This window comes from Varroa destructor, unplaced genomic scaffold (genome assembly GCF_002443255.2).
Source record: "Varroa destructor unplaced genomic scaffold, Vdes_3.0 BEIS01000002.1, whole genome shotgun sequence".
Lineage (NCBI taxonomy): Eukaryota > Metazoa > Arthropoda > Arachnida > Mesostigmata > Varroidae > Varroa > Varroa destructor.
This window is the reverse complement of record NW_019211455.1, coordinates 2,214,364-2,231,005: the sequence shown is the minus strand read 5'-3', so window position 1 is coordinate 2,231,005 and position 16,642 is coordinate 2,214,364. Positions and strand designations below refer to the sequence as shown.

General features: G+C 41.7%; 1 protein-coding gene across 7 annotated transcripts in view; it reads right to left on the bottom strand.

Moving 5' to 3' along the window:
* Positions 1–16,642, bottom strand: part of LOC111245292 (uncharacterized) — a 69,744-nt gene that overhangs the window by 45,507 nt on the left and 7,595 nt on the right. For 2 of the 7 annotated variants that reach the window (XM_022793461.2, XM_086980171.1), the window contains exon 2: positions 2,496–2,779. In XM_022793461.2, coding sequence (XP_022649196.1) covers positions 2,496–2,778 — 283 coding nt within the window. In that variant the 5' untranslated portion in view covers position 2,779. Of the gene's footprint in view, positions 1–2,495; positions 2,780–6,016; positions 6,208–11,631; positions 12,934–16,642 lie in introns of those variants that run through there. The other 5 variants (XM_086980173.1, XM_086980176.1, XM_086980172.1 and 2 more) reach the window with 5 other exon arrangements.

Here is a 16,642-nt window from a genome sequence, read left to right as displayed (position 1 = left end):
ATTTCATTTACGTAAATCTAAAAGACCGAAACAACGTGTCCTACTTTTCCTGTCGTCCGAAACTTTCCTCATCACGAAGCAACTAACGATGCTACAGTGTTTTACGAGGTAATCAAAGTCCTTGTTCCTCTGTCTAATGCTTCGGCTTCGGTGGCGACCGTTTTTCTTTTTTCATCTCTATCTGACTGTGCGTCCCGCGTGCGTATGCTTATTTGTACACGCATGCCTCTGTAAAGATGTTTCTGCGTTCATACACATGCAATAGTTAGTTACCTATGCGCATACATTAACCCATCTGTAGCTTTGGACCCGCCTACAAATGCAACAGAAGGGGTATGTGTGATAAGGGAATATTTTATAATAGAATTGTACTATTGCCACCTTTCAATTTAACTATAGATAGTACTAATATACAGCACACGGCATTGCAAGCGTATTGTCGTATGTGGTTGACAATTGTGGGCATCGTCTGGCGAACGTTGCGTCAATGCTGCAAATGGGAAAAGGGATGAAGAACCCTCCCAGAAGAATTGTCTTCCGGTCACGTAGAGTCCACTTATCGCTACTGCAACTATGGGGCTCATAATTCTTTATCGTACTTAGTAAGATTAGTTCTAGCACTCTTAAATGATGTGCTCGTCTGTACGCTTCTCCCCACTCACCGTCCTCTGTTGATACAGTTAACGACGGCGTTTGTTATCGTGCTGTTTTTGTCTACGTAGGGCCCGTGGCCACTGACATTATCAAGTTGTCTGTTACCGGCAACTGTGAGTGCGGTCGTCGCAGCGGCGATCAATAGCTTCAATAGCTGCCATAGACAATAGTCGGCGTTGTCCGTGTCAGTTCTCGATTGTTGGAATTTCCCCCCTTTTCTTATTCTTCCGTTTATAGTTCGATATCGCCCGGTATTGCCGACTCTTTGGTCATATCGTTAGTTCGCTGCTGCTGTTGTTATTGTTGTAGTGGGATTCTATTTTATTTTTTCAATAACACTTCTGATGACAGGAACTTCGAATGACGATGCCTGACCGTCACTGCAGCGATCAATGATGTAAATGACGGCAACGGTACGCGATATGAAAGCGATCCGGCAACATCACCGGCAACGGCAGCGATCGTATTTGACTTACCGCGTCAGTTGTCAGTCGGTCGATTGGGGCTCATGAGACATGGCATCACCGCGTACGGCGGCGCGCCGTACCGTTCAAAAACAAACGTTGTAGGACAAAATAGAGAGAGGGGAGGCAAGCAAGCAATAAACGAATAAAAACAGCAAAAAGTTCATGTAGTGGCACACCCATGAATCTAATCAGCATTCGACGATCGGTCATAGGTTATAATAAAATCTATGCAGTAATATTGTGCTTATTTATATTGCGTCGCAGACGTAACACGGCTCACGCACCGTTCTCGTACTGGTAGTAGCGATGACACTGGAGGAACTAGAGCGTCTAGCATGCTTGCAGAAGACTATAATAAAAATGATGAATTTCATCATTACTTTTTTCTAAGCCAAACACAGACCGAGCGACGATCGACGAGGCATGGAGGTAAAATAACGGTTAGTTACAGCTGCTATTTCGATAATGAAAAAATAGAACGCGTGCAGTTTTACAGCACAGAACATTGGGGTTAAATGGGCGAAAGTCTGATAGAGGACAGGATTCGTGGTAAAGCGTTAATCTAATGCGAAAGGTGGCACTTTCAAATAGTATCAATATATCAATTGTTTAGGATATGGTCTATGAAGTGAAAATGGAAGAAGGCAGATTTTCGTATTGCTAAAGAGTGACGTATCGCGGTTAGATTGGTTAGCTTAAATAGCAAAATTGAAGACAAAGACGCCTCTTGACTTAGTTCTAGTGATGTGGACCTTTGTCAATAATTTTATGCCAGTCAAGTATTATTAATAGGAGCTCGTTAAAGAAGGCAAAAAATACCAGTTCTATGAGAGAACTACCTACAAAGGAACTACCTTGCATCGTATTTAGAGAGAACTGTTTATTTCGAATTAGCCGATAGCCGTTCGGTTAATTTTCTGAAACTTTAATAAAGAAAACTGTTGGAATTCTTGAATTACTTTAATCAACTTACAGTACCAGGAAATTCAGGAAGTCGTTCTATTCTAACCGCTGTAAGTCATCATTAGACTAACATGCCCGAATTATGACTATTATTATGCTTCTGTAATTTTTCTCAAACCTCGTCAATCTTTTGTTTAAACTAGTATGCATTCAGTAATAAGGCTGTAGAGGATAATTTGAATCTCTTTATGTAATAACAAAATAGTTACCTGTTTCTAGTATGTAACGCATTAGCAATCGCCACTGTTCCCTTTAACCTAGAGACATGCTACTTTGTCGGGTCACCGTCTCGTCATATTATAGGTAAAATTTTCAATTCTTTCTAAGCATACCATATTTATTTTATGGCATAAATAAACATTCTATATTAACATTTTCCCCGTGGACCGTTTAAGCATTCGATCGGCTTACCGGAAAACGAATACGACTTCGATAGTAGCCCGTTGCAAACAGGAGTAAAGTCAAGTTCGCCCAGCCCTGAAAGTTCAGGCAGCGGACGCTCAGGTGGTAGTTCTGGACAAGGTCGATCGAAGGAACTGCTGAAAGCTGGAATCGAGAGATGAGCCAACGTGAAAGGGCCCCGGCGTGATGCCACACCGCCACTTGGTCGAGCGGGTACCCCACCGCCTCCGCCTGAACCTACGGCTATAAAAGCTGGCCTTGCCATAGGCGTACCTTCGCCACCACCCGACATTCTGCAATGACAACAGAAGATAAAGTTACTTTTAGATGTTAGTTATTCAACTATAATAAACAAAGTAGATAGCAGGTATGATAGAAACATAGACGCTTTTATGAGGGTGAAGAACGTAGTAGATCTGAACAATTTTTGATAAAGCTCTCGCTTCACCATAAGAGGCGTGATGGTTTACGGACACTGTTAAGAGATGATAAGCGCTCCTCTGGACCAGACTGACTAATCACTATGAGACTGTAATTAATTAAATGAGTAAAATGCAACAATTCCAAGCCTTTCATTCAACCAACAAAGAGGTCCAGTAATGGTTGTCAGTTGTCGACTACGGAAGCGCAGCCAGGTAATGCTCTCTGTAGCAAATCCTACTAGTAACCTTATTTCAAGATATCTTAGAGATTTATGTAAAGATTATCGAATTGTTCTTGAGCAGGTAAAAGACTTTTTATGGTTTGATCTAACGTATGTGTAAACAAAAACGAAGCTATATAAGTACAAAAAAAATTACATAACGGTCGTTGTTTATTGGTTAAAGAGCCTTACTATTTTCATTCAAAGTGCTTATTAGATCCCTTTTTTATCTATCGATCATTTACAAGGATGTATTTGCTCTTTAGATCAATGCCCTGGAAATAAATTGCTCAATCTTTGTGTTCGGCTTCTAGATAGAATTCTTTACCGATGTTTCTATTAGAAGTATTTTTTTTTATCATTTGTTTGATCTAATATTGGCAGCATTTTGACGTCGATGAAATCGCTCAACGCAAAAGGGCAGGACAAGCCAAACTGACCTGTATTTCACAGCTTCCCCTGCTTGATAACTGACTTGCAAGTAATTTCGCTAAAAAACGATGCCCTAGTGCATCCTCGCGACACCATATGAGACATAAGGCTTATGCGACGTCTGCTAAGGTCAGTGGACTTTATCCCTTGGTCAAGGCTTTCAGCGTAGAACTTCTGGCTGTTCATATCATTCGCTACTTTCTAGTTTGCTTTCGATTGCAGGCATTTCTTACTTCCGTACCTTGAGTGGACTGCTACGCCGCCTTCAGGCAGAGACACCCATGCCGAACATGGGACAAAAGACGAGCTCCAGCAAATGATTAAAAAACGTGAAACTTAAAATGCTCAAAGTATGCGTGATTGCATTACTTCAATAATGTTCTTCAGGTATTATTTCTATATTGTTCTGTCTATTCAACTTCGTTTGAATAGCTTGCTCAGCTACGTTATGGCTTATGAGTAGCGCCCTCACTAATCTGACGGTATTGTGGTTCATACAGTCTTTCATTCTTGGCCAGTTTGTCCTTCTTGACAACAGCAGGCCATTCAAGGCAGCATATTGGTTTTCCGCTTTTTGGTTGTTGAAGGGGCCGGCCTCAGCAGAAAATCGGCACTCCTATTTTCGCTATCGGCAACAATTTATAAGAAAACGCGCGTTCGAAACTGAATCTACATGCCATGTATAAATGTAAAATAAGTAAGAGGCTAGCTGGCATCATTATGGCCGATGCAGACTCGTCAGAAGGGACGGTCCGTATGAGTCCACCCGGCTGTTTACTGTTGTGCCTGACGGTTTACTGTCGTTGGTGCCGTTGTTGGCCAATTGTACGTGTCGCAGCAAAGCCATGGCCGACCTCTCTACCCCTGCGTGCTGCGTTGTACCATATCGCCTTTCACGGGCGGTACTGGCCGTGTTTACATTGGCTTCGCGAAGCCGTGGGCTCGTTGCCGGGCAATTATAATGAGCATCTACAGCCGATTCTACTTGCCGTTGTGTGGCTGACTGGATAGATGGTTCTTGCATCCGACCGCCGCGTACTTATAAAATTTTTAAACGGCGCCAGCGAAAACGGCGGCTGCATGAGTCGTCACAGCAGATCGATGTCCACGGTTAACGAGTTAACAGACCCCGAAACAACGAGTACGGGCAGGCAACAGACCGACAAACCTATAGACGACAGAACCTTGTCGATCTCGAGTAGAACGGAATAGACTTTTACTCAGATTGACTCGATATATAAGAGTTGAAGAAGAAAAAAATTTCCAGACTATAGAAATGGCAGACGAAGCAAAAACTTCACGGACTCACGACCATGCGTGCTGCCTCTTTCGCCAACCAACCAACTAATCGTTTGCAAAAGACACATCGCAGGCACGTCGAGACTACTGTCGGTGCCGTCGCACCGGCCTAAAGCTGGCCTGCACAGCGAAACCGTTCCTCCGGAAACTCACTTACCCGCACGCTTACATATGTGCCTCATATATTCGTTGCACTCGAAGAGCCGCATCAATGATAGAACGTACTAGAGATAGAATTAGACCGGTAACGGCTGTAGTGGCAAAAGGCTCTTACTGAGCTGAAATCGTTGTATCATTTGGAGAGTTTTCAGGAACGCGTTTTAACCAGGCGGAATAAACCGTTACGCTAAAAATAGTCTGGGCACAGGTTTCTTTTGATGACAAGCAGCCGTGTTAGTGGCTCATACAAATAGATATTCATCCCGATTGGCTACGTAAAATTTATAATCCCTGAAGGCATTGGCATTATCAGAAAATGTTGTACGGCGTACATGCCTAATCTCAGCAAAGGGTATTGAAAAAATCAATTTTTTGACAGGCACGACTTCACGTATCGAAGAAAGTCTTTGTAGAAGTTTTGAAAGCAGCAAAAGCAGTGATTTTATTAAATAATCTATAGTTTCTTGCAGCATAAAGCTAGTATTAACTTCTACGTTCAAATATTATCGAGTAAATTTGACGTGCCTGAACTAATGATATTGGATTTTGCAAAATTGCCCTTTTTGGGATAGGAGCTATGATTGCAAGTATCGGTATATACTCCTCTGTGCTGTTCCTCTATTCGTCGAACGAATTGGGTTGTTTGTTTGTTAAATAGAATTTAATCTTTCCGAAACTCCTGGAAATGGTTATTGTGTTTGGCGGTTCATTTACCAGTGGCCAGTATAGAGGACAAAGTTAAGTAGACCCAGGTTTTGTATCCGAAAAAATCGATGGTAAGTTTAGAGTGGCAGACAGTGCGTTCATGTGGTAATAAAATATTCAGTGTTTAATTTTCACTATGTATTTTACCGAATCGAAAATTCCACGAGCCAAGTTATATATATATATGTGTGTGTGGGTTATATGTATATATGCACTTCACCATCGTAATAAGGGCTGGACATTTAAGTACGACATTTTGAACTGTATATTAATTGTTATACGGATAGCTTACCAAAACGGCAATAAAAATCGATCGGAATACGAATGCTGCCTCCGTAGTATAGTTACCGACGCCTTTGGGCTGTATATTATCGCTCAAGATATTTAGGTGCTCTGAGCAAATCAAACGTTTAAAAAATCTTTAAAGATCATTTCAGTTGTTTGAACGAACTCTCAAAAGAGCAAAGAGCCTCGAGGGAAGAATTTCGTTTTCTTGGAATGATAGAAGTTGTTCGACGTAAAGTCTGTTGCTAGCAATGAAGGCAGGGCATGTTTTCCAGAATACTGCAAGAACTTTCAGGAAGTGAGAGATTGACCTGTGTGTTCGCAGAATCAACGAAGATCGAATTGATGTGCTAAGCGTTTACCCGTTGGTAGCAACGTTATCATCCGCGTTGCCTCTTTGAAGCAATTTTTTGGGATGGTTCTTTCCTGGAGAATTGCGTATGTCGTTCCATGTCTTTGTGTGGTCACATCATACGATTTTCTATTTTGAAGATTTATTCTTCATTCCATGCCGTACTTCTATGCGCTCTCTAGCAACCTCCGTTAATTTGAGCAAGCCGGAAAACATCCAAAAACCTGGAAGTTTAAATCGTACCTGCACTCTCCTCTATGGTATTGTAAGTAGGAAAAACTAAGTTCAGCTATGTGCTTATTTTAGTAAAAAATCAAATGTAGCTTATCTAAAATACATATTTTCTTGATTCATCAGCTTTTGTCTATTATAAGAAAGCATTCATAGTGCACGCTTTCAGAACGTTCTGTTTTGCTGATTTTTTTTTTTAACTTCGTATTACTTCACTTGCAAAATTTTTTTACGCATGAGTGAGTGTTCGCGTCCTGGTTTATCTAGGCATATATTTGTGTCTCCAAGCTTAAAATATTTGTTTATTATTATATATATTATATCGTTCAGCATAAACCGTGACGAGCATTAACATCGTACCTCAAGATAATACTATTTCTCTCAGTATGCGACATTTTGTAATGCTGTTGTTTCTATGCTCATAATGCGCTTGTACCATCTCAAATCTGAGCCGGTTTACTCTGATATTGTAATTCGAACTCTTAGGACAAGAAAATAAGGAAAGGACATAAAAAAAATTAGACACATTTTCAGAATGACTTATGAGTATAAGTGTCATTTTGAACGGACAGCGCCGGAAAAAACTTTCCATAAAAATCTTGTATTCAGTGAAGGTTCCACGAACAGGAACCCCGTGAGTCGTTGGCTCGAAACATCCCGGGAAGAAAATTCTCGATATGAAAATGCCCTTGCAAAGCTGATTAACAAAAAGCTAGAAGCTGTGTTTGAAGCCATCCATGTTTTATAAGTGTCAACACTTAGGCTTGATGTCTAAAAAAATTCTATGCTTATTCAGCTCAATTATTAAGGTAACAATTATGAACTAATGGATGCCGCCCGACTTGAACGAGGATCAAAAATAGAGACGTAGAAATGCTGGCTCCTTTTTACTCAGAGGTTACAACATTGATTCATTCTTGGCTCGAACGGTAGCCTGTGATGAATAATTGTCCTTCTGCGTTAATCGCAGGCGGTTACTTTATCGAACAGAAGCAACCGAATTGGTGCGTCGTCACCCTAAAGAAGACGTACCGTTACAAAAGTTTATAGTGTCTAGTTTGTAGTAGTTAAATTATTATCTGTTGCAGCTTCATGAGCCTGAATTCGTCGATCATGGCTGAAGCGCACAGTTGAAAATTGAAAAAACCCCAGATTATCGGTTTTTTCAAAAAAATTATGTATATATTGTTATATATTTGACAAACTACTTAGAAACGGATAAGGCGTAAGACCCATGTCCGCAATGGAACATTTAATAAATAGCGTGGAAAAAGTCGTATTGCCATTAAAGCTACCGTTTCTGAACTAATCGAGACATGGACAATCGAGCAGAGACCTAGAGGCTGCAGGTTGCGTCCGAGGCTGATTTATCTGACGGCTTCGTGAAACGCCATCGTCGCCGAAGTTTATAGCCTTTGCAAAGCTTGCACGTAAGTACAGGGTACCTTAATATATGGCTGAGGCCAAACCGTCAATAAGGACAGCCGTGGCTTGCAATAGGCCAGGAATCTACGTCCTCTGTAATAAGCTTTTTTTCTAACCCAGTCATCTCACTGTTAACAGGAGCTGGATGAAAGGTATTAACGTAACATAAAATGCAATCAGATGCAAAACTCCACCGCGAAGTTCGAAAATGTTGAAGTGACCGGTATCAAGAGAATTCAGCGTCAGAACTTTCCTCTCACTAGGACGACGTCATCCTGATGTACAAACCAATTCGTCTCGAATTAACGTGAACAAAACGCCATTGCAGGCTACACGAGCCCAGGCTAAGGCCGCAGCTATATTCTATTATTTTAGGCAAAACGGTGTAGCGCGTATAAGTTTTGGGGGTATATTTCAGAGAAATGATGGCTCGGTGCTAGAATTGTTTACGCCTGAAACGTTGCAGCGCGGTGCGTGCATTCTGGTGTTCGCTTCGATTCATGAGAACCTGTCATTAGGAACGCGATCTGCTGCAGAAGGCATTAGGGTGCATGACAACGAATATATAGGACGTCATCGTAGCAGAAGAGGGAAAGTCCCTATTCAAGGAGACGAAACAAACGACACAGCGTTCCACGGGACGTACGATTGCTGCGAATGATAAGACAATCTCGTTGCACCAAACGCTAGCAGGCTGTCAATCGCTTACCGTAAGCGTTGGCCTCTGCACGCGGTAACTATTTGTTTTAGGTACACGCCAGGATACCGTTAGTTTTGGGTGTGGTGGTGGTGCTGGTGGCGCTACTGCAGCATCGCTCACAGTAAAGATGATCTTCCTTCATACACCTTTTTGCTGCTATCGATGCCGTGATTGTCGCTGCGTTTATCTTATAAGTATAATCTTATAATAAGGTAGTATGCAGTAGTTTACATTACGGTCAATCAGTGTGGCCATATGGCCGATATCTGCCTGCTGGCTCTAATGTCTATTGGGGTACACGACAGTCATGTCGGGGCTTCGTCTGGTTTTCTAGTTACACTTATCATCGTTACAATAATCAGCAACACTGAAAATTACTATTATTATCATTATTTTTATGTCTCTCTTTCTTTGAGCTTCTCTGGCAATTCGACCATTAGATAGGTAACGCGGACATGATGTGGACATTGAGAAATCATCTATAAGTCGCGCCCCGCGATTTTACAATCCCATAGCATATTGCCATATCCAGAAGCACCGTAATGATGATGCTCGTCAGTGCTATGACTGTTAAGGGTTACAAATAGAAGTTATCATCGGATCTCAACGAGCCGATGAGGCTGATAATGATCATGTTAGCATAGTTATTTAATTTTTTGGATCCACGACCAATTGACAGTCTGAAAGCTCGCGCACCATGTTACCTCGTGTTGCTGGGTGGGAAAATACCATGTGGTATGCCATAATAATTACCTTAGTAGGGCAAATCGTCGCCAAAGATGACATGTTTCAGCGTCAGCCGTTTGCATCAGCTGTGGGGGTCGGTAATAATGCTAGAACGAATCTCTGCCGTCGATCGAAAATATGACGAAGTGCGGGAGCCACGGTAAGATCTGGATTAAAAGTTGGCTGCAGTAGCGAAAAGAGATAACGAAAGTACCAAATCAATATTTTCGATTTTCATTCTTTCTCTGTTTGCCTCGGTACCTCATAGCATTTACGTTAGTGACTGTGGTGGCCTGGATGTAGGGCGAACATACAACGATAACACGCGACGACTAACGCAGTTGATGTCATCTGGGTTGGACCACCGCTGAATTGGAAGCCAGATGGGTGGCTGCAGAGGCAGAACTGAGGCTGACCACAGCTTGGCAGTGTCCAGTCGCAGCCTCAAGGCAACAATATCTGTTCACTGAACAAGCTTCCCGATGTACATGCAAGTGTACATATGTATATAAATTACACGTACGCATCTATACGATGCAAAAAGCGAAAGTTATATTTAATAGCTCATTCTCGTCGTACGATCATCATCGTCACCATCATTGCTATCAGCAGCCGCGACCCGGTGTGAAACACTCGGGCTATTCGTTGATTTATTGACACTTCGTCCGTCGCGCATGCGTCAATAACACTTCTTATGACCTAAAGTCATTCACGTGTTGTCGGATCTACTGCGAGGTGCGACCAAAAAAATCCTGTCTCCCTCCGTAGACTGTTGTTGGGTCCACAGACCTGCGCGATCCATCACACAGCGTCATCACTCAAATGTTTATAGAACTACGTTTTGATCTAGCTGACACGTGGTACGTACAGCTGCGTTGGTTGTTTGATTATTATTGTTTATGATTGAAGTAACAAAAGGAAATGAACGAAATTATCATCTTGTAGTGAGTACACTTGCGACTGTGGCGACACATATATATATATATATATGTTAGGGAAACAAAGCTAATTTTTCCAATCGTGTAATGCTTTCTTCCGATAAATGAAAAACTATCGTAAATTAGCATAATGAATGTAACCTTATTTCGTACCTATTGCAACCTTAGCGTAAAGTGGAAATCGGCTCAGGACAGAGTCGGATTCGTTTTCGCTCTTTAGTTGCCGAGAAGAGTCTGATCGGGCACCTATTGGATCACGTTCAACGAAGTTATCCCTGATCAGTTTTCCGTCCATCATAAAAGCCAAATAACGCTAATGAAACTATATGAATGAGACACTGAACAATAGAACTTTCCGCCGCGGTCAGTCTGATTATTATTGTTAAAGACAACATAGAAAGCAATGGCTAAAATACATAGATCGGACCACCCATATGGAGATGCAATCTAACAAAGTGGTAATAATCACTTCGAAAAATTTCAAAAGAATTTCCGAGTATCTTTGTCACATTCAGCCCACTGTGGGGCATCGCTGGGCCTATGGAACTGTGCGACCTGGTTTCAAACCCCTGAAAACGAATACGGATCCGGGCAGTTCTTAGCTCACAAGCTCTGCCAATAGGTTTATAAATTTCGCTCTGCTGTAATCGTTGTAAATTGACTTTCATTTGCGAATTTATTATTGATATACATTTTACTTAAATTTTCACTTATTTGTACACGTTTGTAATCAGGGAAACCTGAAACAAAGGCCTTGTACTTCATCCGAATTCCATCAAGAATGTTTTTCTACACAAGCGAAAACTATGCCTTACCTAGCTAATATATATCGGTTTATTTCGGATAGTTGAATACAAAAACGTAGTCTCGACTCTTTCAACTGTTGCCATAACACAGAGGTCTTCAAACTTCATCCGTATAGGAGTTATAGGCGACTGCATTGTTACCACACTCTCGCTCAGCTTGACAGGTGCAGCTTTGGTACACGTACGATATAGCCTGACATAAAAAGCATTTATATATAAAATGTTCGTAACGTCTGTGTTGTGAGGTAACTAAGAAAACAACGTCTATAAAACTGTCAAATGCTAAAACATATCTAGAATAACGTGACATAACGCTTTCTAAAACTACATGTACATCTAACGACATCGTATCTCGGTGGTAAAAGACAGACAACCGTATGTGTAGTTAAATTCACTTTCTATCTGTGTGTTTTGCGCGTATTTAAATTTTCGCGGAATTTTTACCCTTATTCACGCGGACACGGTAGGAAGCTGCGTACAGGTCCAACACAGAATGAACTGCTAACGCACGTTCGTCTGATCACCCTAACGAACGCTTTTCAGGTTCTTCGGCGTTGTCATCGAAAAGATCAGGACTCCTTTATGCAATCAGCTGACTCAAATCGTGCGTCAATCAAGAATATCGCGCCGTTGCATGGCGATGTTTCCACACATCTCCGCCATCGAACAATTCAACTAAAATTGATTATCCAAGGTAACATTATTGGTATTGGCCGCTTTTAAAAACACCAACCACAACAACAACAACAACAACGGAGTATCGGACCGCGTTCGCTTCAAATACCTGGGCCAAGCTAAGTCAGTTGTTTGAACTTTAATCTAGTGCAGCTGGCACCGCAGATTGTTCCCGTTAAGCCCTGCAAATATGGCAGGTACAAAATGACTCTAAGCAATGATACGGAGTGAGAGAGCGAACGAGAGATTACTAGATATCACTATTACGACGAGGAGATTGTTTGTAGTAAAAATTTCGTACCTTAAACTGGAAAGTCAATACGACGCTACTCTTATCGTCGTCATAGGCTAATTTTTTGCCACTGAAAACAAACGTCCTATCCTGCTGCGTTGCTTCCAGTGCGTCCAGTGTCGTAGCGTTGTTCGTTGTTGTTTTGCTCGTACGTCGAGCTGATGGTCTGTTGTTACTGTTGCTAAGAATTGTTCACGGCTAACAGGCAACGATCAAAATCGGCATCAACGCAATTTCGACTACTTAATGGCAAAGGTGGGCAGTACTCGGAAGATGTACGGCCAAGACTGGCCAATTCAAAATATAATCACGCGAACCGTTAAGGGGGTAACGGCACCCCCGAGTCACAGCAATAACGATGGCACTATCAATAACCACTAACACAACGATAAAAGCCGCGCAGCAACAAAGGACCGCAAGAAAGAGCAGACCGCTAAACTTAAAGAGTGGGAGCAAATACTGGCGAACAGAAATGACACAAACGCCGATCAAGTTGACAATCATGAGGACCCAACCGAAGCTTGTCACTTTATAAAGAGGAAGAGACTCGTCATTAGTCAACATCAATCACGAATACGTGACACTACCACAGCTTATATAGTGGCTGGACCGAGATTTCAATGAGATGACACGTCACCGACCCACGAGGGTGAAGGACTCGTTGGAGGGAGCGATGACACGGAAATCCGGGTCTCAATGAGCAGTGGGTTTATCAATAGTTGATTAATATTGAATAGATCTCGTATGGGTAATAGGCTTGTTCGAGGCATTTGGCTTGGTTGATTTTTGAGATGTTCAACTTGTCTTGCAGTTCTATTAAAATGATGAGTTATTAATTATTTTGTCTCATAGTCTTAGCTTAAATTTAAACAGAACCTTGAGCAGTTGATAGTGACGATATTTCTATGAAATATTTTATTATATACGTTATAATTGGTTGACATTTTCTCAAAGCTAACGACCATCTTCTAACCCTACCTACGTCTTTTTAATTTCCTTCAAATTAACCAATTGCTGCTATCCGCTTAATCTTACGCTTATGACTTAAGCAAGAATTCGTAAGAAAAACCACACAAAACAGAAACAAGAAAAAAAAAGTTTATAATTTTTTGTCCGAGACTAATCTGAACAAGGGTGAATTTCGTAGGAACGGTGGGATATTTTCTTTTGAAATTAAATTAAACTGATAAACAAACGAAGCGATTTTCATAACCTATGATACCTTATACAATGTTGATAATATTATAACGACCCACTAGGCCGATCGCTAACAGAGATGTGACGCTAAATTATTCAACGGCTTCGGCTTTCCGCGTGGCCGATATGTCAACACTGAACGCCGGCCTTTCTCGGACTTTTTGTGGTTTTGCCAACTGTTATCTGTTTTTGGCATGTAGAATTTTCGCTTCGGCCTCAGCCAAATGGGTTACGATCGATTGAGCTGACAAATGATTTCTTAAATTAACTTCACTGTATATATATATATATATATATATATATAACTTGGCAAACGCTTTAGTTGTTAAATTTGGATTTGATCATGCACGAAACGAAGTAAAACGGCTAGAAAATAAAGTGCGACTATTGTCTCCTGTTATACGTATAGAAAAAATTGTTATACAGTTTATGGGATTACGGCGGGTTATAAAGCCCATAACGAACAGTCTTCGTATGTGAAAGCTGAAATAGGTAGTCTAGCACAAGATCAAAGGTTGGTCGATTTTTTTGAACTAACAACGAAAATCTATGATGAATACGTTGTGTACCTATGATTGCGCGAAGCAATTTTTGAAACGAAGATCGTTTTTGAAGTCGATTTTTTAATTAAATCCGCGACAGTATTAAAGGAGAGTCGTCATCGATGCGCCTTCCCAAGACCAACTGTTCCTCGGGTCCGTGCTAGTCGCTGTTATACTATACCATTTTAGAAATATACAATAAAAAGTTTCAGAAAACTTGATGCTATTTCCGTTTTTTCATTTTTCCTTTCATGGAAGCGATTCTAGCCTTTTCAAGTTAGGCGTACGCTTGTTAGTCGATAGGTTTTAACAGTTGTGTACTGAATGGCATTTTAGTGATACTGACTTCAAACACGATTTTACAAATTCCACTTGCCTCTAAGGCAAAAACCGTCCAGTGTTTGCCGCCGCTGTTCATAGCTATAGATGAGGCACGATACTCCCGCCCGTACCACGTCTATGTAGTTGCATCTCAAATCTAACTTAATGCATAATGTGCTACATGTATTTGCTACAGTCGAACCGTAGACACACACAATGTGTTTACATTTACCTCATCCAATGTTACCAATGAGGGTAATGTGACGAAACAAAAATTCTAACGCACAGGGCTTTGTTTTTTATTTTTTTTTTTTGCAGGGCAGAAAATCTTAGCACATTCGCTAAACTGATCACACAGAGGATCAGCCTAATTACGACTAGTAGTAGGTAATATATGTAGACGAATGGTCTGGTACTCTAAGTCATTACACTATATTCTATATCGTCACCTCGCGCGTTCTGCGTATAGTAATACGAAATACAAGCTGGATGAAAATAATTCGTAAATATGATATATGAAAGGTTCTTGGTAGTTTCTCTGTCTGCGTTGGGTATGATAAGGGAAGCGGTGATTTTAAATGGGCTTTTCAGACATCCGTCCACGACTGGGCGCCGTTTTTCCTAGGAGAAAAAAAAAGAAAGCAAAATTTTCGTACTTGAACAATGCGACTGAACTATCGAGTTATTGACAAAACGATAGTGTCGAAGTACATTTACACGTTCGTGTCAATATGCACTGGATAGTCGGAAGTTTGCAAGTATCAGGATCGTCACATTGTCAAGTTGTTGTGATCCTTATCGGTCAAACGAAGCACTGAATTACGTCCTAGCAAACTGGTGGAATGTTTGAAAGCTTCTTATTGTGACTGGTGCATAAAAGCTCGGCACTTTCGTTTGTACTGGCAGGGCCTTGGGTGAGGTGTAGAACTTCATGGTCACTGTGTTGCGTCTAGAACTATGAATCAACGAAATGACGCCTACTACATCGGACAATACAGCCTGTACGGCATAAGAGCTATTTACCATTTACCAGTCCCTCATTCACTGATATCGTAGATGTACGAGTGATTGTATGGGCATGTGGGAGCAATTACGTTTGAGCCTTATTGTCGTTGAGGAAACCTGGCCTATATTTTTTTTACTTGATCGAGTAACCGCAAGTCTCTTTATGACACTCAACAACAATAATCAACCCTCTTATAAACATCTCCGACTGTAACTTCCAGGTAATTCTGCATTCGTCCCAGGCGACGAGGCCATAGAGTACTTCTTGCTTTATCGCGGGCGTCTTTTTCGTTCGGCACATAAATAAAGTCCGCCTTATCCACTTAAACAACAAAAGTTGTGCATTCCAGGCCCAACTAACTATATGTGAACTCTATCAATGAACCAGTCGCCAATATCCGACCCAATTGTTAACCGATTATTTTAAGTGGAAAGGCAATAGCGGGCCTAGAATAGTCCGCGTCGTAGACTGAATCGGCATTTACGACGACAGCAATGGCAGACGAAAAAAAAACGAACATAATAAAACGGATTCGAACAAATCGTAGTAGAAGCGTTCGATAGGGGCATACTTGAGCTATCCTCCCCCCTTTCTGTTTGACTTACAATCGCTTATAGCCGACCAGGTCCAGCAGCACCGACGCCCATACAAAGACCGCACACGCTATAAAATAGCATAGAAGTAATAGTAATAATGAAGGTATTAAAAATGGCGGTAATTGTCCCGGCAAGCGAAATCGACGAGAATAACAACGACTGAAGCAAACTATTTTCCAAACAGTCAAAAAAATTGCTAAAGACGAATGGAACAAAAAAGACGAAACCAAATGAAAAGAATTCCATACGAATACTCTGTCCCACGAAAACGAAAAGGACGACGAAAGTCTGGTTGTGGCTGAACTGCCGCCACCGTCGCGGGCGGCCACCCTCAACAGCCAGCCGCCCCATTACCATTTACGGCCGGAAGGGGTTGCGACTGCATCTGTGTTTTCTCTGCGGCCGCCGCCGCCGCCGCTGCTACTAAAACTGGTGACTGGCTGAAATGTGATGGCGTAGATGAACGCGGCAAGCGCGAATGGAGAAAAAGACTCCCCAACCTGTCGCAGGCACGGTGACGCACCGAGCGTCAGCAGGCCGTTAGCGGCGATAAACTGACAGAAGGAGGTCGCACGTTCGACGTACAATACAATACTACGAGACAATAAATGCATTACGTATAAACGGCAGTTGAGTGTAAACGTAACGTGGGCGAACGCTGCATCAGCGTCGCAGTACAGACTGTGGCCTGTAAAGTGTGCTCGAGCTACGCGAATTGTGTTGATACCTTGATGATGACATGGCGCGTGGCTAAGTATCATGGTTTAGCTGGTATTAGAGACAGCCGCTGTTGGCTGCTGCTGTTGTTGGTTGCGTAGCAGCTCAA